General features: G+C 39.5%; 1 protein-coding gene across 1 annotated transcript in view; it reads left to right on the forward strand.

Moving 5' to 3' along the window:
- The window catches only part of kcnq1.1 (potassium voltage-gated channel, KQT-like subfamily, member 1.1), a 53,594-nt gene extending 38,135 nt beyond the window's left edge, over positions 1-15,459 (forward strand). The window contains exons 11-17 of the mRNA XM_073464936.1: positions 3,911-3,967; positions 6,637-6,766; positions 10,721-10,796; positions 12,344-12,438; positions 12,637-12,683; positions 12,797-12,858; positions 14,769-15,459. Of these exons, the coding sequence (XP_073321037.1) occupies positions 3,911-3,967; positions 6,637-6,766; positions 10,721-10,796; positions 12,344-12,438; positions 12,637-12,683; positions 12,797-12,858; positions 14,769-15,026 (725 nt within the window). The 3' untranslated portion in view covers positions 15,027-15,459. The remainder of the gene's footprint in view (positions 1-3,910; positions 3,968-6,636; positions 6,767-10,720; positions 10,797-12,343; positions 12,439-12,636; positions 12,684-12,796; positions 12,859-14,768) is intronic.
- Positions 15,460-19,337: the final 3,878 nt, after the last annotated feature.

Raw genomic sequence — 19,337 nt, forward strand, 5'->3', positions numbered from 1 at the left:
ACATCAAATTATACTGGATATCCTTTCAGTGTCTTTGAATGCAGCCTGCATAGCTCTCTATCAATGTAACTTGAATTTGTTGCAGTTTTTATAAAAACTTGAATCACTGACTTCAAGGGAAATTGTAAAAATCTCAGCTGACTTTCATTTTGAAAATACCTTCACCTTCATTGCTGTAAAGGTTCACAGGGATGTGGACTCAAAAGCAGAACTCAGAGGCAGAGCAGTTGAAAGCAATCAATCGTTCACTTGGTTAGAAGTTCAAGGCAGAGTTCGGCAATGGGTAATCAGTCATCTATAAGAAGTGGGCGAGGGGGCAGGCAGGCGGAACAGGCAGGGAAGAAAAATAAACGAAGGCTGGAGAGCTTAGACTAGGTGGTACTGTACATTAGACAATCAGACAAATGAGTGGGGCAAGAGAGCTGTTATATATGCAGGGGTGATGATGAGGAAATGTGAGGGAGGGCAGCACATGACCGGGAACAAGCTGAGGGCAACAACATGGCAGGTGGGGAACGGCAGGAAACTTTAATGACTGAAACAACAGAAATATGTTAAAAAAATGATGGTGGTTGTCCTTGTGTAGGGTGTTACTATTATCAGGACACATAATGGAATTTAGTGATGATAGTCACCAGAACACATGGCCTGGCCTTAATAATCAAGACAGCATCTAGTTTGTATCCATGCTCGCAGCGCCACTTTAAGGATGGAGATGTCAGATTGTCAGCTGTTCCGACTGAAATATCTCAACAAACATTAAATGGATTGCCATGAAATTTTGCATAGATATCCATGATCGCCAGAGGATACATCCTGCTGTGAATCCTACTGACATTACTTTTAACGCTACCAGCAGGCCAAGGCTCAATGCTTATCCAGCATAATATCTCAAAATCTACTGGATAGATGAACACCAAATATGGTTCTGGCATTCATGATCCCCAGATGATGAAGCCTAACAACTGGTGATTCCTTGACTTTTCCTCTAGTGCCACTATGAGGTTGACATCTTCGGTTTTGAGTGAGTTATCTTGACAACTACTCAGCTTCTTGCTGGGAAATTTGCTACATATATTCAAAGTCCCCAGAAGATAAATTCTATGCTAGCTAAAATTGGCTCAATCGCTAGAACGTTTACTGTTGCTTGGCAGCACCATCAGCAGCTCAGAGAATCCTCTCTCATTGGTTTTTAATCATCCAGATTTAAAATATCAAACATGTTTCATATTATCGGGGCAGCCCTGATGAGTCTGTGAGCAGTTCAGGATGCTCAAGACTGGATCTGTAAATGCATCTTTCTCACAAGTATCACATAGACAGACAGACAGATAGACAGATGAGTTGTTTTCATCAAACCTAATCATCTTACAAAACACAAGTACAAAACACTCACTAATTCAATGTCATCTGTGAAACTGCCTCATTCATTTTTTCAGTCATTTCATTTTTTCTGTTTATTGATTTTATCCTTGATCGTGTCCCTTAATGTTTCCTCCTCATTTAGTTTATTACATTCATTTGTAAACGCTACCTTATAAAAAGAATTATTTGAATAAAATGAATCATCATCATTATTACTATCAGTGGTGCATGGAGGACATTACTGGATGAATGTAGATGAACAAAATGAGATACTGGAGAGGACAGCCTGTCCTCCACAGGAGATAAATGTGGGCCTTTTTACCATGTCTACAAAATGTAAACATCTACTTGGATCAAACACTTTGTTGTGCTTAGTTATATAACCTTTTTTCTTTTACACCAGCTGGTAACCTGAAAAGCTGCCTAGATGCGTGACTGCAGTGCTGCCACCAACATATAACTGTGCAAATGGTTCTGCTCTGCAGTCAGTACTCGGTACAGCAGCCGAATCTAATTTGCACAGTTGTAAAGATGTATATATAAATGTCTGTTTGCCTCATGTTCAATGAAAATCAGAGCCTTTGATTTGAAGATAAATGGATTCTACAGGTTGTGCTGCACATCTCACATCTACAGCATGCTGCTTTTAACGATGAATCATTTAACGACATTCCCAGGTTGCCATCTGGTGTGCGATATATTGACTGGATGCACACACACACACACACACACACACACACACACACACTGATTGTGGCTCAAGAGTTGTCTATTAACATAATTGTCCTCTATGGACTTTCAGAAGACATAAACTGTGAATTTCAGGTTTAGTCATTTCAGTCCTAATTTAAGTTTATTTGTGTATCTAAATGTCACACTGTTGAGATTTTGACCTGTTGATTAACAGATTATTAGACTACATTATATGGATGCATTAAAAAAAAATCAATCGCATGAACTACTAATACTTACACTCAGTTGCCACTTCTTTAGGTACACCTAGCTAAAACGAATGCAGTCTGATGCAGCAGTTTGATTATTTATTTATTGTTTATTTGTTTATTAATTTGACAGGGACAGTCCACAGTTGTACCAGAGTGAGCTATAAGCTAATTTACATCTGTAATTTCTGGGCAGGCGTGAGAGATAACATCTGCCTAGACCGTGGGACTTTATTTCAGGGAAAATATGCATGGTAGTGAATGGCAAGGGACAAATATCTTTTTGATCCTGTTCGAATTGTACCATGAAATACACATATGATAAAACTAGTGAAAAATAAGATTGTGATAGTACATAATTAGAATGACTACACACCCAACATCCTCGTCAGTGACGTTATCTTGTTTAACTGGAACCTTGTAGAGCCGGTTCCAAAAGTGACTAACTCGCCTTTCACTTAACTGCAGTTTTCATCATGGCCAGGTTTATTGTGATTTTCACCTTTTTGAATACTTTTCTGGTGCAGAGGTGACGGCCATGTTGGTGTTGGTGATGTGGGCGAGACAATGTAGTTCACTGAGCGATTTTACACACAGCTAAATGGTATTTCACTATCTTTCTCCAACAACCTTCTGCAAAATTATCTGTTAAATCATAAGTGTCATTCATAGCACAATTCAAATGGGATTTAAACAAAGTGTATTTGTCCCTCACCATTGACTACTGTATAATTTTTCCCAAAATAAGGTCCCATGGGGCACACCGGAAGGGTGCTCGCTCATCTATTAGCTGATGGCAGTGATAAGAAATCTCATGGGGAGGGAGCCAGATCATTGATCACTTTGTAAGATAAACAATCATTAGCAAGACGCACAAAACTGTCAAGGGGTAGGAGGTTATGTTAATGATGGTACCTTGATGGATCTGTCCAGTGCTTTGACTGTTTGTATAGAAGCTGTATGTGTGTTTTTGGAGGTGTGTAAAGAAATCATTGAGTGCATATACAATTTAAATCCTACAGTCCCTTTTTAATTTTACAGTTAGACACCTGCTTAAAGGACAGCTGTGAGTCAGTATTTTAAAATATGAAACAGTTTGAATCTCTTCATCCTTTGCAATCATATCTTGGTGTCTTTAATTTTTCCTTTCATAGAACAAACAACTCTGTAACTCATGTAGCTTCTGCCTTTTCATCTTTATTTTTAAATCTTCCTCTTTCATCCAATTTAACTGCCTATTTCCTTGCTTGTGTCTTTCTTCCTCTCTTGATGTTTTGTCCATGTTCAGCAGGATCTCACACTTTGGGAGGATGCGGTGAGCTGCTGTTAGTGTCCACGTCCTGCACACATCCTTAGTACTCCCACTGTCCTCCATTATTGTCCGCTTTAACAGCCCTCCTTTTTTATCGTCTAAGTACCTCTAAGAGCATGTTCTTTACAGTGTATAATCCTGTCGTGTTGTGTTCACTTGATTCCTTTAGCAATGAATGCAAAATTGCATTCTCAGCACCATAGTCTTTGACTAACATCGTCGTTGCTGTCCTTTTTTTGCCCTGTGCTAAACAGTGGTGATGTTTTTGTGTCTCTTCATGTGTGTGCTTCAGATTTCCAGCAGTCCTGGACGTCTTTGTCTTCCCTTCAGTTCAGCTCACCGCCTCCAGGTAACAGAATGTTGTTGACGTGAGTGTCTTAATGTTGCTTTGTGTCTCCGGAAGAGAAAACTGACCTGATTCCTAAGAAATTTGGATGCTAGGTTAAACAGAATGTGATAATTTGCTAATCCTTTTTGACATGTATGCAACATTGTTGTTTTATGCTCTTTAACTCCATTTATTATTGTAAATATATGCTTTACTCTGAATTTGATGCCAGCAACAAATTCCAAACAAGTTGTGACCGGGGCAGCATAAGACTGGGAAAGTTGTTGAATGCTCAAAAAACACCTGTTTGGAACATTAAGCAGGTAAACAGGTTAATTGGTAACAGGTGATAGTATCATGATTGGGTTCTCAAAAGGATCAGTCGTTCACAAGCAAGGATGAGGCGAGGTTCACCGCTTTGTGAAACACATAACTATATAAAGGATATTACTGAATGGGCTCAGGAACACTTTGTAAAACAGTTGTCAGTAAAAACAGTTCATTTGCAAACAAAATGAAATGATTGCATCCTGTTTTTATTTACGTTTTGCACTGCGTCCCAACTGTTTTGGAACCAGGGTTGTAGTTTCTTCACCTGGGTCAGTTAACTCCAGTCTGAAGTATTGATATCTCAAGTGCTGGGACTTGGAGGACTAAAGGGTTGATGTCTTCATTTGATCTGTACCATGTGAAGTCAAATAACAGTTTTTACTAGAATTTAAAGCAGTTTTTTAGAAACAAATCGTAGATCTGGTGGAGTATCAAACAAGTCAAGTGGTTGAAGCAGTTCTCTGCACTCTGTTATTGAGGAATATCAGTCAGCTTTTCATGGCTCGTTGTGTCACATCCCGTCCTGGTTGACCCCACCAATTCAATCCAATCCATCATTGGAATGAATCCGTCAATAAAGCATTTGCATTTCACGTCATGTTTTTATTTTCACATGTCAAAAATCAAGGGTTAGACGAGTTGCCTCACACTTCTCTGCAAATTCAAATAATTAGCAGGTTTTTGCTCAGTCTTCCACAACAACTCTGCCACCTTTGCTGTAGAGCTTTTGCTGCTGGAGATGCCAACAACATTATGGATTTCCGGTTATGGTAAAAATTGGAGTCCTCCTTGTTATCTAGCTCCTGTAGTTAAAATAGCTCTTTTTGTATACATATTTGTGTTTATAAATATGCATGAAACTGACACCTACACCTGACCAGTTCTTGTGTTTTTAAGACTCGACTGAGGCCGACTCGCATTGCCAAATTTGAGACCTAAATTCAAACCAGCCTTATGTTAGTCTTTTCTTTCCTCAAAGAGAAATAGATGTGCCTTAGACACAGTGAGGTGTCTCACAGGTGCAAAACAATGTTCCATGTTATATAAATTGCTCCACAGAATACGACAAGGCAACCCAGCACGATAAAATCACATAATATCCACCATCTGCCTTACCTGTTTGTCCAAATGAAGCTCAACTATTTCCAGTATGAGCCAGATGAATGTGGCTGTAAACGCAGATTTTCTTCCCATTTGAAAATGACAGCTCTTTCATAATATCAGACATCCAGGGATACTAGTCCCTCAAGGTTGTAATGTTCCCATAAAGATAAAGCTTTCCACAAAGTATTAGCATTTTGAGAAGCTGCTTGAGCTCATGTTTTTCTTCACTGTGTTTCAGCCATTTTCTGTGGCTCCAATCTTGGAAGTCATTGGTCATCGTCTGACAACAATAGACCCTTTTCACAGCAGACATTTTAGCTGCAGGAAAAGCTCAGGTGTGGCCAATAACGTTAGCGAGGGCTCCATTCTATTTAGTCTCCTGCTAAGCCATGTTAGTGAGTGAGCATGCAAAATACCAGAGCCCAGTCAGCCAGATAAATTCATGAAAAAAAAATCAAAAAGGTCTCTTTTGCTCTCCACACAGACAAAGATCAAGCGTGATTGGTCAAAACTACTCGGACTACGTACAGAAACCAGAACACATACCAAATCTTGTCCCATGCCTACAGATTCTGCATTTCTATGCAGACATCTGAGGTTTCTGTGGCTCTGACTTTTAGCTCAGCATGTTAAGCATTAACATGTAGGCTAATTTCTTTTTCTTTTCCCATTGTGCGTTGTAGTATACACTAGGCATGGGATGATATGAAAATGATTATTCTGTTCAACATAACTGCGATTAATGATATTATCCCGATAATCATCAAAATATTATTAAAACCCACTAAATTGCACTAAAACTGGTAAAAATGGTGGTAACCTCAACTGTCTGTTGTCCTTTAGTTTGTAGTAATTACACACATCTGATTTAACTTGTTTTTGTGGGGGAAACAATGTGATAGACATGCCTTCAGCCATTATGACAGACTATATCAGGAAACCAATCTAGATCTGTACGTCAGACACTTGACAGCTTTTTCAAGTCATTTACATGAGGACAGTCATGATTATCTCCATTCACGATTATCCAGATGATGACATTTCATCACGATCAACTCATTGAGAGTGCTTTTTATTGCGGTTTGTGATAAAATCTTTCATTGTCCCATCCCTATAATACACACACTTGGTGCAGCCAGAGTTCAAAAGAGAGCAATGAAATAAACTGCACTGTGGTCAGCCACCCTGAACCTGAGTCCTAAGTTATATGCTGTTCAATTGACTGGCTGTGTGTGTGTAAATGTGTGATCATACAGTGAAAAGAAACCCTGGCCTTCGGGACGTCCACTCCCCCGGCCCCCTCCGGAGGAACTGCAGCTTTGCAGATGACCTGGAGCTGGAGCCAGAGCGACACAGTGAGCTGTATCCTGCCACCTCAGTGTCACAGTGAGTTCACCAACATTACACTGATGCTGTCTCTCTGTGTGAGTATTGTCACAGAACGTTTGCATGTATTTTTTTGCTATTTGTAATTAACCTTTGTAATATGCCATACCCCAGAGCACTCCTGTCTCCTCTGTGTAATGATTCCCATTTAGGGAAAAGCACTTGTGCTTGCTGGGGCGCTTGCACAGCGAGAGACTGAGACTGATATGAGGAAATGAGTGTTAAGTAACTGCAGTGTAATGTAAGAGCACAGTAAGTGAAACAAATGGAGCGACAGTTCTGACCCGTGGGATTTTCTTTCTAAATGGTGGGGTGGTGATGCAGAGTGGGGATTGCATGCCGCAGCACTGTTGGCAAAAATCACTCCATGCTCTGCTGACTCTAAAATACGTAACCAACTGTACTCATAGAGCAATGACACATCAAATCCCATGCTAAATTGAGCCATTACAAGATACTTCTGCGTGTTTTATCCATGACAGGAGTACATGTAGATAAAAAAGCTTGAAAGATGTATTTTTTTTTACCATGTTTGCCAATTTTTCATGAAAAGTCTTCCATTTTAGGCTGAATTACAGACTGAAACCCAAATTTTCCAAATTGTCTACAGCAGGGTGGAAATCTCATTTGAGTTATTGTTACGAAGCCAAGATGCAGAATTGATTTTTGATGTTGAATAGTTCACAGAAGTCATATTTCTGCAGCTGCCTCGGAATCGACATGCAGTGCAGTATGTTTTGGAAAATTGAAGATGATTGAGGTGTTGAGAGTTTTAACAAAATTACTACATGTTTGTCACAAACAAACAAATTACACCTCTAGTAACACAACAGACATGGCCTTTAAAGTAAAACTAAAAGAGCTGGGATTGTAGCAGTTAGCTAGGTGGGGGGTAAAAGTTCCTCTCGAAACCTTTTTCATGTTTCTCACATCGTACTGTTTGTTTCCATCTCATGAGTCAGGTGGAGACAATTTGCAAACACTGCTACATTCACACACTGAGGGGGCGTTGAGCCATAGCATTATACTTTTACTTTATTGTGACAGAGGTTTCTAACTGAATACATTAAAGCGCAATTTTCCTGAAAAATGAATCATGCAATTTTATTTTCAGTTGTTCTTTAACTACAGTGATCGCAAAATCCACCCACAATTCCAAGCAATATTATTACTGTTGATGGTGTAAACAAACACGACAGGGGGTGTCTTTTTTAGCACGCCATGACGATATGGAGTCGGTGTTTATTTATTTTTTTAAGGTGCTCTAGTGCACTATAACAGTTGAAACTTTGTGTACTGAAGGATTGTCCCTATGTGTTCTTTATTTGCATCAGTGCTTTTTCATGGCTCGTGAATTCTAAAAATGCATATTTAGAGCTCCAGTTTTCATTTTACATGAGATTATGGTTCTTGCAGGTCCCTGCATTACACCACTTCACCATGGTTTTGCACTTGCACTGACAAAAATGGAATATTTCAGCGTAATTGCCTGATTTATACTGTCTCAATACTGATGACCTCTTCGTTTGCACCTCCATCTACACAGCAGATTGGTCATCACCCCCCAAATACCCGTGTGTGTGTGAAAGAATTGCTGAAAATGTGTTCCAGACAACTCCAGAGGTCAGAATTTCCAAGATGAAGCTTCCAACACTTGCCAAAAGTGAACAAAAAAATTGGGTGACGAGAACAAAATGATGTTTCAATGAAGCGCACACACTATTGAACCCTCAGCAGTGCAGCCTTTTTGAATTCTAAACAAAACAGAGGAGAAAAAAACGGCACATAAGGTAACATTATTTTATGGCACTCTAATACTATAACATATCTAAACGTCAGACAACTGCTCCCTCATGGTGTCGACGTAGATGGATGTGCCTCAAGTTTACAAGTAGAAATTCCGAGTGCTGTTTGAGTGCCGTTCCATTGCACTTTTTCTAGCAGGAGGTCAAAATGTTTTTGAGTTCTGAGTTGTCTGGAACGCAGCATCACTACTTTGCTTCTGCGAAAAGGGATTTGATAACAGTAAAGTGTTAACCTCAAAACCGATTTTATCAAGCAACTTTCTGAACTGTCAAAGGATGGCAGGATGGGCTGTACCATCTCAAATTCGTTTATACTGTTGGAGGTACTGGAATATATTTATACAGCAGATGTACTTTTAACACCTACTGTATCACCTGTGGGTAAAAACATGGATTCTGATCCGTCTAAAGTTATAATCCTAGATTTAAGTCCTAATTATAGAATAAGAATCTTTATTTGATCACATATCATACAATGCACAACTTTCTTGCCAGAAAGAGTTTGGCACATAACCCCGGTAAAAACTCAAGTTTGTTACAGTTTGCAAAAACAGTGAGGACCCAAACACAAGACACATAAAGGCAGGCAGGTTGAAAACAAAAAGCGAGCTTTACTAATGAAGCTGTTCTCTAAAATTCTAAAATCCAAAAAGTAAGCAACTAACTACCAAGCTCAAAATAAACAGGCAGGGGCAAATCCACCAAAAACCAAGAAGAGATACAAAAATTAATTAAGTACAAACCAGAAGCTTGGGGAACAGAGGCAGTAATAAAAAAAACTCAAGGGCAGAAAACACGAGGCGCAACGGAGAGACTCCCGGAACAAAACAGATGAACTGACAAAGAGAGGCAGAAAGACACCGACTTAAATACACAGGAGGCTAATCAGGGACAGGTGAAGCTAATCAGGACAAAACCTAGGGAGGGAAAACAAGAAGAAGACAGGAAGTAACAAAATGTGATACATGAGGATGAAGCTTACAAAATAAAAATGTTGTGCTAATTGTGTGTGTGTCTTAATGTGTTAATTAATGAGCTTAAAAAGTGCTTGGTGGGATTTTGATAGTCAGGTTTGCTGTTCAGCCCTTTTTTTTAGTCTTTGTGCGAAGCTAAGCTAATCAGCTCCCAGCTCCAGTTTGATATTGAACTGACTCCCGTCAAATAAGAAATTAAATAATCTTGATTTCAAAAATGTTAATCTATCCTATTTGTTATTATAGCTTTTACAGCTTAAGAGTTAAGTCTCCTAATGTTAAGGTAAAGAACAGACCCACGTACATACTTCAAGTCTCACTTTCAGTACAATTCAAAACGTCATTATGGGTGAAAAGAAACTGTGTGCACCAATTTGCCTCACTGCCTGTTTCAGGATACGTCATCGCCATTTGTGTTGGAAAATGTATTTTCCATATTAGGTCACAGAGTATAGCATTTTCATTTCATTATACAGAGATAATTTTACGGTTTTATTTAAAAACCATATGCCCCTGTGAAAAGTCCATAGCTAGACTCATGGTGACCTTGTGCCTTTAGTCTGTCACCTAACTGGACTCAACAAAGAGCTCCCTCATTTCCCCCTCGCAGACTTATTCTCTGCTTTTCCCTGAGAACCCTGGTGAGTAATAGCTCCCCAACAACACCCACAACATCATAATGGAGGCTAAATGCTCTACAATCCCTCAGAGCTTTTTCTAAATGTTATTCAGAGCAACACAGACCCCAGAAATCACCCGCTCTTTGTTCTTACCTCAGCTCACCTTGATCAAATTCAAAGGAAGTGAGAGGCTTTTGATGCAGACAGAGCAGTAATCGTGAAACTGCACCTCAGTCAATGTTTTACTACACATTAAGAGTTCTGGTGTGAAGGCCATGGTCAATCTTTTCATGGTTTCACAGTGACACCTTTTTCATACAAGAAAAATGAAACAGGTAAGGGTCTAAAACAAATCTATTCTGTGTTTGAAGAAAAATAACCTCAAATTTTACAGGGGTTGGTCTGCTTTCTTCTTCTTCTTCTCTGATACTTTGCTTTAAAAAAAAATAATGAAAAAAATCAATTTCAACAGTAATTTCTGCCACTGTCAGTTTTCTTTTATTTTCCTTTATGATTTTTCTACTTTCTACATTCAAATGAAACTCTTTTACACAGATTGACAGAGTCACACCGAAAAGCCATCAGGGTGATCCAGAGAATGCGTTATTTTGTGGCCAAGAGGAATTTTCAGGTAAGTATGACACTGTTTAATACCAAAACAACTTTTAGGGTAGGGAAGTTTCTGAACGAGTCTAAAGTTAACATGAATTCAACTTTAAAACATTGTCTGTGAACATTTGTGCCATAGTCACATCCAATATTGTTTAATCAGAAGTTACTCACGTAGTGTTTATCTGCCGCAAACAGCCAGATTACTTCACTGTGCATTAGCCGTAAGCTAACGTTAGCAGGCAACCAATGGTATCCAGGTCAACATTACAGCACTTAAACACTCTACAGATGGCTGCTGCAGTCAGATTGATAAACTGGAGTGAAGATAAATCCACTTTTGAACCTGAAAAGTTCAAATGGAATCTCTGAGCAATCTCCTGCCATCATTACACGGCTCCGGATCAGAGCAGAAGCCGATGCGACTCCGCGTGGTTAGTCTACAGATGATCTAGCTCTGCACCTGACTCTCCAGTCGGCTCTGAGCAGCTGAGCAGCCGTTCTTAACCTCGCTCCACCCAGCCCTCCACACAACACTCGGCAAATGTCTTTTGTTTTGATAGAGAGCTCCCTAGTGGCAGGAGTTACATATTGTTGGTTTAACATTTGAGTTATCCACATAATCTGAAATGAATTTACTATTAAAAGCCAGTCTGTAGGATTTAGTGGCATCGAGGTGAGGTTGCAGATTGCAGTGTTTGGTTTGTCCATTATGAGCTACTGTAGAAACGGGGACGGCCTTCCACTCCGAAACACCGCTGTTCCGAATCCGACTTTCAAGTTCCAATTACTTCCCAATAGGGTTAGGGTTAGGGTTTCCCCAATAGCCTTTTCGGAATAGCGGAGTCTTTAGAAAAAATGGGAATCCCCGCCATTACGAAGAATGGAAGTCTATTTTCGGAACAGCGGGGTTTCAGAAAGGCGGGGTGTAACCTGTAGAAACATGGCAGACTTCTTGGAAGAGGACCTGCTCCCTCTGTAGATGTAAAAGACTAATCTAAACGTGATGAAAACACAACTATTCTTCATTTCAGGTGATAATACACTAATGAAAAACTATGAATATTGTATTCCATTTCTGACAATAGACACAGCTAAATCCTCCACGTTGGACCTTTAAGTACGTATACAGAAAGTACAGTCATTTTTTGGCATTTACACGCTCTGACTTCAGACTCCTTACAAGCAAGTTCAGCCAGAGAGACTGGAGAGTGACGATAACAATCTCTGCCCCAGGGCAACTAAATGCAGACCTGCAAGTGGATAGAAGTCAGGTTCCAATTATAGTGTCTGAGGCGATGTTACAACAGAATTTCCAAATGAGCAGCAGCATAACAGAACAAAGAAGTGGGCAGAGCTTTGGCGGCTTAAATCGAGCTCCCTGTTTCAGCAAATCGTCTACATACGGGATTTGTTCATTTCAGTTGTCAATCTGATAAAAAATGATTAAATACATTATTAAGTAAACACTTAAGTACTGTATATGTAAAAATAATAATAATATTTTGGTGTCATGTAAATAAAGCCAAACAAAAATCATTTTCAAACATTTTTTTTTTCTTGGTGTAGCAAGCGCGTAAGCCATACGATGTGCGAGATGTGATCGAGCAATACTCCCAGGGTCACCTCCACCTCATGGTGCGGATCAAGGAGTTGCAGAGAAGGTAAACTGCTTAACTAAACAGAATATATGCATTTATACATGTATATAAATTCAAATTAATTGTTTGGACAGAGGGTAGATGAAAACATGAAGATGGTAGATGAAAACATGAAAGCAAAAAGAGGTGGGAGGATGACAGAGGAAATGGACAGTGTGTACATATATTCCTCTGACTTGAGCTTCCCATTGTTTCCCTCAGACTGGACCAGTCTTTAGGGAAGTTAACTTTGTTCCAGACCAGCTCAGGTAATTAATCACTTCACTGCTCTTTCAAAAATATAGTACAGCAACTATGGAACAAACCCCAGTCCTAATCCTCTGGTCTTATTATTTGTTTTGACTATTGTCTCCCTCTGAAGACCGAGCCAAAGACAAAGGCAACAACTCTATTGGATCCAGACTCAACAGGATGGAGGACAAGGTGGGATTTGTACAACTTCAGTGGAAAACGGCAGAAATATTCCCTCGTCTTTTACTGCCTCAGATCATTTGTTTTGTTTGTGAAAGAGCAAAGTCAAAAAATGTACATGGCCGTGTTCGTCTTGTATTCAAGACAGAAAAACTTTGTTGAAAATGTTACAAGCCTCCATCAAGAGGATGTTGACAACACTGTGGCAGTCTCACTTATCACTCAAACTGGGAATCGTTTTGGATAATGCAACAAAAGTTTAACTCGCTTTGAATGCTGTAATATGAAATGTCTGTGCTTAGACGTGTGGCCCCGTTATTGTGAACTCAAATATGAAAATTTGACAGCTTGTGCCAGTTCTTCAGCACAAGAAGAGGAACCATGAGATTGTTTCTTTCATTTCTTTTTAAGACGTGTCAAAACAAAGAACAAGTTGAATCACAAACCCCCCTTCTCCCTCACCAAGTGCGCCTCACATTTCTGCCTTGCAACTAACAGAACTAAACTCTTTTCTTGTTGAGAAATAAAGTTTATGAATAACAAGGTGATTTTCAGGTTTATTTGTCCAATAGGAAGAAATAACTCAAATGTTTGTGCAGTGGCGGCTTGTAGTTGTATTTCACCATTGGAAAGACGGCTCTTTCATGAAACTGGGCTGTCTATGCAGTAGGAAGACGCAAACACTTTTGAAATTGCTGCTACATGACCAGAGAATACAGAAGAAAAAGGGCAGTGGTATTTCAGACTGAGTTGGGTGGTGCTTGCTTTTGGCGGCCAGCTAGTAACAAACATCATCATATTGCAACTAAATAGTCCACTAAAATATGTTTCTGAACTCATTTTAGGTGAGAAATAGGCAATGAACAGGTTCGTGGTTCATATTTGATCAGCACTGCCTTGTGTGTAGAGTGTGTTTTCTGCATTCTGGTGACATTTGAAGAATGAATTAACAAAATAATAACTAAAATGCAACTAATAATATATTTAAATAGTAATTTTACTTTCATTTCTCAGAAGTTATTTGCCCTCTAGCATAAACTTATGTAAACCTGTGGCATAAAGTAATATTTATTGCTTTTCATTCATGAATTGATTTATTGGCCGTGGCCGTTAGGGAGTGTGTGCACGCTACTGCCATCTGTTTGTCAGCCTCTTGATGGGGATTGACTCACTGCGACCCTCGTGAATGATGCAGAGATCGATGTGGCAGATTATACAGCCTCTTCCGTTTAAATATTTTTTCTCCTCTCCATTTCTCTGTGCGTCTCTCACTCAGCGAGGGGGACGAGGTGCAGCGGAACATCAGGCTAGAAGCTGTACAGTGCCAGAAACAGCTTATGTTAGCTAAAAGGGGAAAAAACGTGAAAAATTGTCACAAATTCAGGATTGTGACCCCAGGAGGAAACCTGAAAAGGGGCATCTCTCTCTCTTGATCCGACCATAGGCTTTGTGTTCATTGATGGGCACATACAAAATACAGAACAACAATCTGCAGTTGATGCAACAGCCCGAAACATGTCAACTCTTTGACTTTTGTTGGCAAAAAATGTCCCCAACATTGCAGTGATACAAAGCTGGTTGAAAACCTGCAAAGTTTGAGCTCAAAGCTCTGTTGTATCCTATTAACTTGTAATCATGAACACATTTCTATCATTGAAATTTAATCTTGTTTGATGGACCATGAAAGACCGAAGACAATACAGCCGTAACATAATTCAGCACAGGTTAACGGTTGTTGCTTTTGTCAGACACACATGCTAATTGAATCGCAGAAGGTAACATTATCCTTGAACTCACGAATCACTCTCACTCACTTTATTTAATTGAAATGAGTGAAAAGCATTTGTGGAGTAATGAATTCAAATCTGAGGCCCTATGCTATCTTTACTTGTATTTATAAATATATGCTTCACCTCTCACAGATAACACAAATGGACCAGACGCTGAACCGCATCGCAGAATCCCTCACCTTCCTGCTGGACCAGAGGGATGTCGTTGAGGGTGAAGGTGGAGGCAGGTTGAGGCCACGGCTTGGACGGACCTTTGCTGTCGTCCCCAGCCATGACAGCCTGCCAAGCTACGACCAGCTATCGTCATCACCTTCGTCCTTCTCCTCCAACCCCGCGGCCTGTCCCAACCCTCCCCTTAGCACCGCCGCCAGTCAGGACGAGAGCTGCTGAAAGCTAACAGCCTCAAAGTTTTCCTCTTTTAATATAATGTATTCAGTTTATAATGCAGTTGTTTTTTTTCAATTTAGCTATCTAATAATGAAGTAACAACCACACTTTTGCTCAAAATTGATTTAAAGGATATCCATTTGACTTTTTGACATATGTTTTATTAAATTTAAATATATGATGCCATAAAAGATAAGCGTTTCTATAAAAAAATGTATTTTAGAATTGCAGTACCAAAGAAAATTGAGCTAAAAAAAAGTTTTATTGCCATAACTGGCCTCCGTTTTGGTAATCTCATAGCTCTAAGTGCCTCAGCACTTATTGGCCACAAACATACAGACAGAAAGGTAAGGCAACAGAGGAAAAATAGGCAGCAGCAAAAGCCAGGCAGGCAGATAAAATGGATAAACTTGAGTGAAAGGAGTCAGACAGAGAGGCAAAGAAAAAATATTGATAGACTGAAAGCTCACAAAACAGATCCACTGCCTATATTGTACACATTTTCAAACAAACTAATCTAAATGGACAAGAAAGCTGAAAAAGGGTGGTTGGTAAATGGAATTGCATTTCTATATCGCTTTCCAGTCTAGCGCTTTATAACACTTGTCACATTCACCCATTCACACACACTAATGGCTGAGGCTGATGGTGCCAACTGCTCATCAGGAGCAATTTGGGGTTCAGTATCTTGCTCAAGGACACTTCGACATGCAGCTGGGGGAGGTGGGGATTCAAACCAGCAACCTTCCAATTACTAGATGACCCGCTCTACCTCCTGAGCTACAGCCGCCCCTGGTAGATACTACATGAGGCTATTCCGTGGCATTGTGATAACTATGTGACATATCTCATCAGAGGAAGTTGAATATATGAAACATGTGAAAGAGAGAAAATCTTCTCAACATTGAATTCTGTGCATTAGTTTCATAATTTTGAAGTGCAAAGTTGCCTGAGTTTCCTTTTTTGAAACTATAAGGGACTTAAAATGTATTCAGGTAAATGCCAAAGAAATTGCCACAGCGACAGCATCATATACTGTGATTCAATAGTCTATCCTATAGACCATATTCACACGGCGGCCATTTTCCTCTGGTGTCACGCTCAGGGTGGGAATCTCGAATGCTGGGATTAAAGTTGTGCTGCTGTAATCCAGGTTGAATGTCATGTAGGAGGAGGTTATCATTTCACCACTTCCCAATTGTTTAGCAACTAAAAAGACAATGGATAGTAAAAATCTGGCAGCACATTTGGCTGTATTTCAAGTAAAACAACATATTTGATAATCCACGAGCTAATGTTAGCATTTAATCACTTCCTAGCTAACATTACAGTTTAATTTGGCTTCATCCAGTGCGTTTCACTTCTAGGCTTAAATTAATGTGTCCAAGATGTACGCTGATATTTTACTCTTCTATTGTGTCACGTAACTCTATCAAACAATAACATTAGCTAGGAAGTGGTTGAATGCTAAGGGTTAGCTGTTGTCTAACGGAAGCTAATGAACGATCAAATCTGTTGTTTTACACCGAAGTATGGCGTGGCGTCCCTCCAGATTTTCACTATCCAGTGTCTTTTCAGCTGCTGATAAATCAGGTAGCAGCATAATAATAGCAATTTGTCAGATAGCCTATGTTTATAGGACTTGCAACCTGGATCACAGCAGTACGACATCTATAAGCCTATTCTGTTGAATTTACTGTCTGTTTAATCGCACCCATCTTTGGGGAGAGGCCTTAGATTTCAATATTTCACTTGAAATCATTGACTTCAATATATATAGCTTTTTTCACTGTTTTAATTTTGTTTCACTTTTTAAAATATATTTTGAAATATTCTTCTAAAAACAATGCGGTAATTATCATCAAGTCTCTATGTGATGTGATGTTGGTAATGCAGTTAGGTAACCCACGGACCTCAATATGGCATTAACTGGCCAATCATGATAGCTTTCTAAGCTACTATTATTAGCTTGGCAGATCTCCGTAGCTACCATCTCAGCATTGGACACACAAGGTACTGTAGGTGAAAGTCCTGCTAAAGCTAACATAACTAGCTTAGTAGATCTTAGTTACTGTCATCTCAGCTTTTGACTCCAGTGGATCTCCATATATTTGCATGTTTTGGTGTGTAAATGATTTATTCAGTCCTGGCAGCCACGATACGGATGCAATGGCACGTCAAAGTTACGTCCACTGACGGGCTGAGATTTGTTTCGCTCTGAAATCTCACAAGAGGTGAGTTGTTGCAGTCGTTGCCTCATCTAGATCAGTTAAATAGTCAGCCACGACTTTGGAAATACATTCTTGCTGGCAGTTCCTCGAGGTTAAACTCCAAACTCCTCTCTTCAGCTCCTTCGGCAACATCTCACCTCCAGCAAGATTTCAGAGTGCAACTTCTCCTCTAAAAGGTGACGGTTGTGCCTGATTTTATCACACGATACAAGTGTGTGTGTGTGTGTGTGTGTGTGTGTGTATGTGTGTGTGTGAGAGAGAGAGAGAGAGAGAGAGAGAGAGAGAGAGAGAGAGAGAGAGAGAGAACACAATGCATTTTGTACATTTTACCGGCATTTTTGTCAGCGTTTCAGCCCCTTGGTTACATATTTTGGGGCTGATTGTTTTCCCTTTGGTAGGCGTACTGTACAACTTTCACTTAATGTGAAAGACAAACAACATTACTGACATTTCAACACTGATTTTTCATCATATTGTATCAGCATGAGTTACTTAACCTTGAAGTTCAATGTCCCTTATTTTTTGGAGAATTCATTATTTGCCTGTGAGTGTTACACTTGACATTTATTCAGGTTAATGCCAACTGCCACGCCATCATGCTCTGTGATCTAATAGCTGAGATTCTTGTGAAATAACAAATTTAATTGCATTCATCTTGGGTAAGAGGCCTTATGTTTTAAATACTTCACTTGAATATCTCACTTTAATCAAACTCTATTTTCACTGTTTTAATTTTTCACTTTTTTGTAAATGTTTAGATATATTCTTCTATAGCAATAAAAGATTGCAGTAATTATTACCAAGTGTCTATGTGTTGTGTCTGGTGCCTTAAGGGGAATCTCTGACTAATACAAAGGAGCTAAATATTTCAGTTTCAGGGAGTTTTTTTTCTTAATTCTTTTGCTAGAGGTGGTTCAATAGGAAGACAAAAGTTATGTTTTTCATTAAAAAGTGAATATTTTTATCGTTTTTTCTTCTCGATCATCAATCAAATGGATGCTTCACTTCTGAGTTTTAAGAGATTCATTCAGTTGTTTCTTTAATAATCATGTATCACTCGTGTTGGCAGCAGATTTTCCTTTATTGTTGTGATGTGGGGGTGGTGATATCGTGTCCTTACTGACTTATGGAAATATCCAAAAGCATGGCTAAAGCATGGCTCTTTAAACAGCTGACCTTTGGGCAGCAGATGGTGACCTTTTCCCTGCTGGCCATCCATGGGGTGTCCAGGCATTCCTTCACACAAGTGGCCATGTGGTGAAAAGGCCCAAATGACCATCTGCCTCTGGTCTCCACAACAATGGGCCCCACCCTCCTAAAGTGTGCTGAGGGTGGTTGGCCTTTGTGCTGGCCAGGAGGTGGGTGAGGGGAGAGTTGTGGAGGTAATTAGTTTTATTTGGCGTAGGAAAACTGTAAAAAGTATATCAGTCGTAAACATTGAAACAATTTAAAGGATCAGTTTATCCAAAATGCTGCAAAAAAAAAAAAAAAAAATCCCTTTTACGTGAATACCAGCTTTGGTTAAAGCATATTTCAATCTTAGGCTGCAATTTACTGAGATGCTGTTTCCTGAGTTGTTCCTAAATGTAGAAAGCTACAAATCTGCACAAATTCTTAATGATCTTTTGGTCAATTTCACTTTTAGATTTCAAACCTGTGAAGTCCTAAAACACTCCTAGATTGCTAATGTATCACATCAAGGACTTTCAAGTCCTAATGTGTGCCTTCTCGGCAGTTTTCTCATTTCACTTCTTCTTATTTGGACAATTTAATCAAAGCCTGATTAGAAGAAGCCACAATCATGCAGATTAGTACAATTTCCAGTTCTGAGTAGTAGAGCTTGCAGCATGTGGTTTGTTAGGATACATTTATAATACATCTAGAAACATAATTGATATATTAATTGACACAACCACTGCATTGCTGTTTGTGAAAGATAATTCACTGATGATGTACTGTGCAGCTTGTAGTTACATCTTTAAGAGATTTTTAATTGAGGTAGTGGGTGTGGAGCTGGGGAGCCCACGGGACTCTTTGGACCCGTGGGATACTTTGCTTATTGATTTGAGGGCTGGTAATCTAG

This window comes from Pagrus major, chromosome 4 (genome assembly GCF_040436345.1).
Source record: "Pagrus major chromosome 4, Pma_NU_1.0".
Taxonomy (NCBI): domain Eukaryota; kingdom Metazoa; phylum Chordata; class Actinopteri; order Spariformes; family Sparidae; genus Pagrus; species Pagrus major.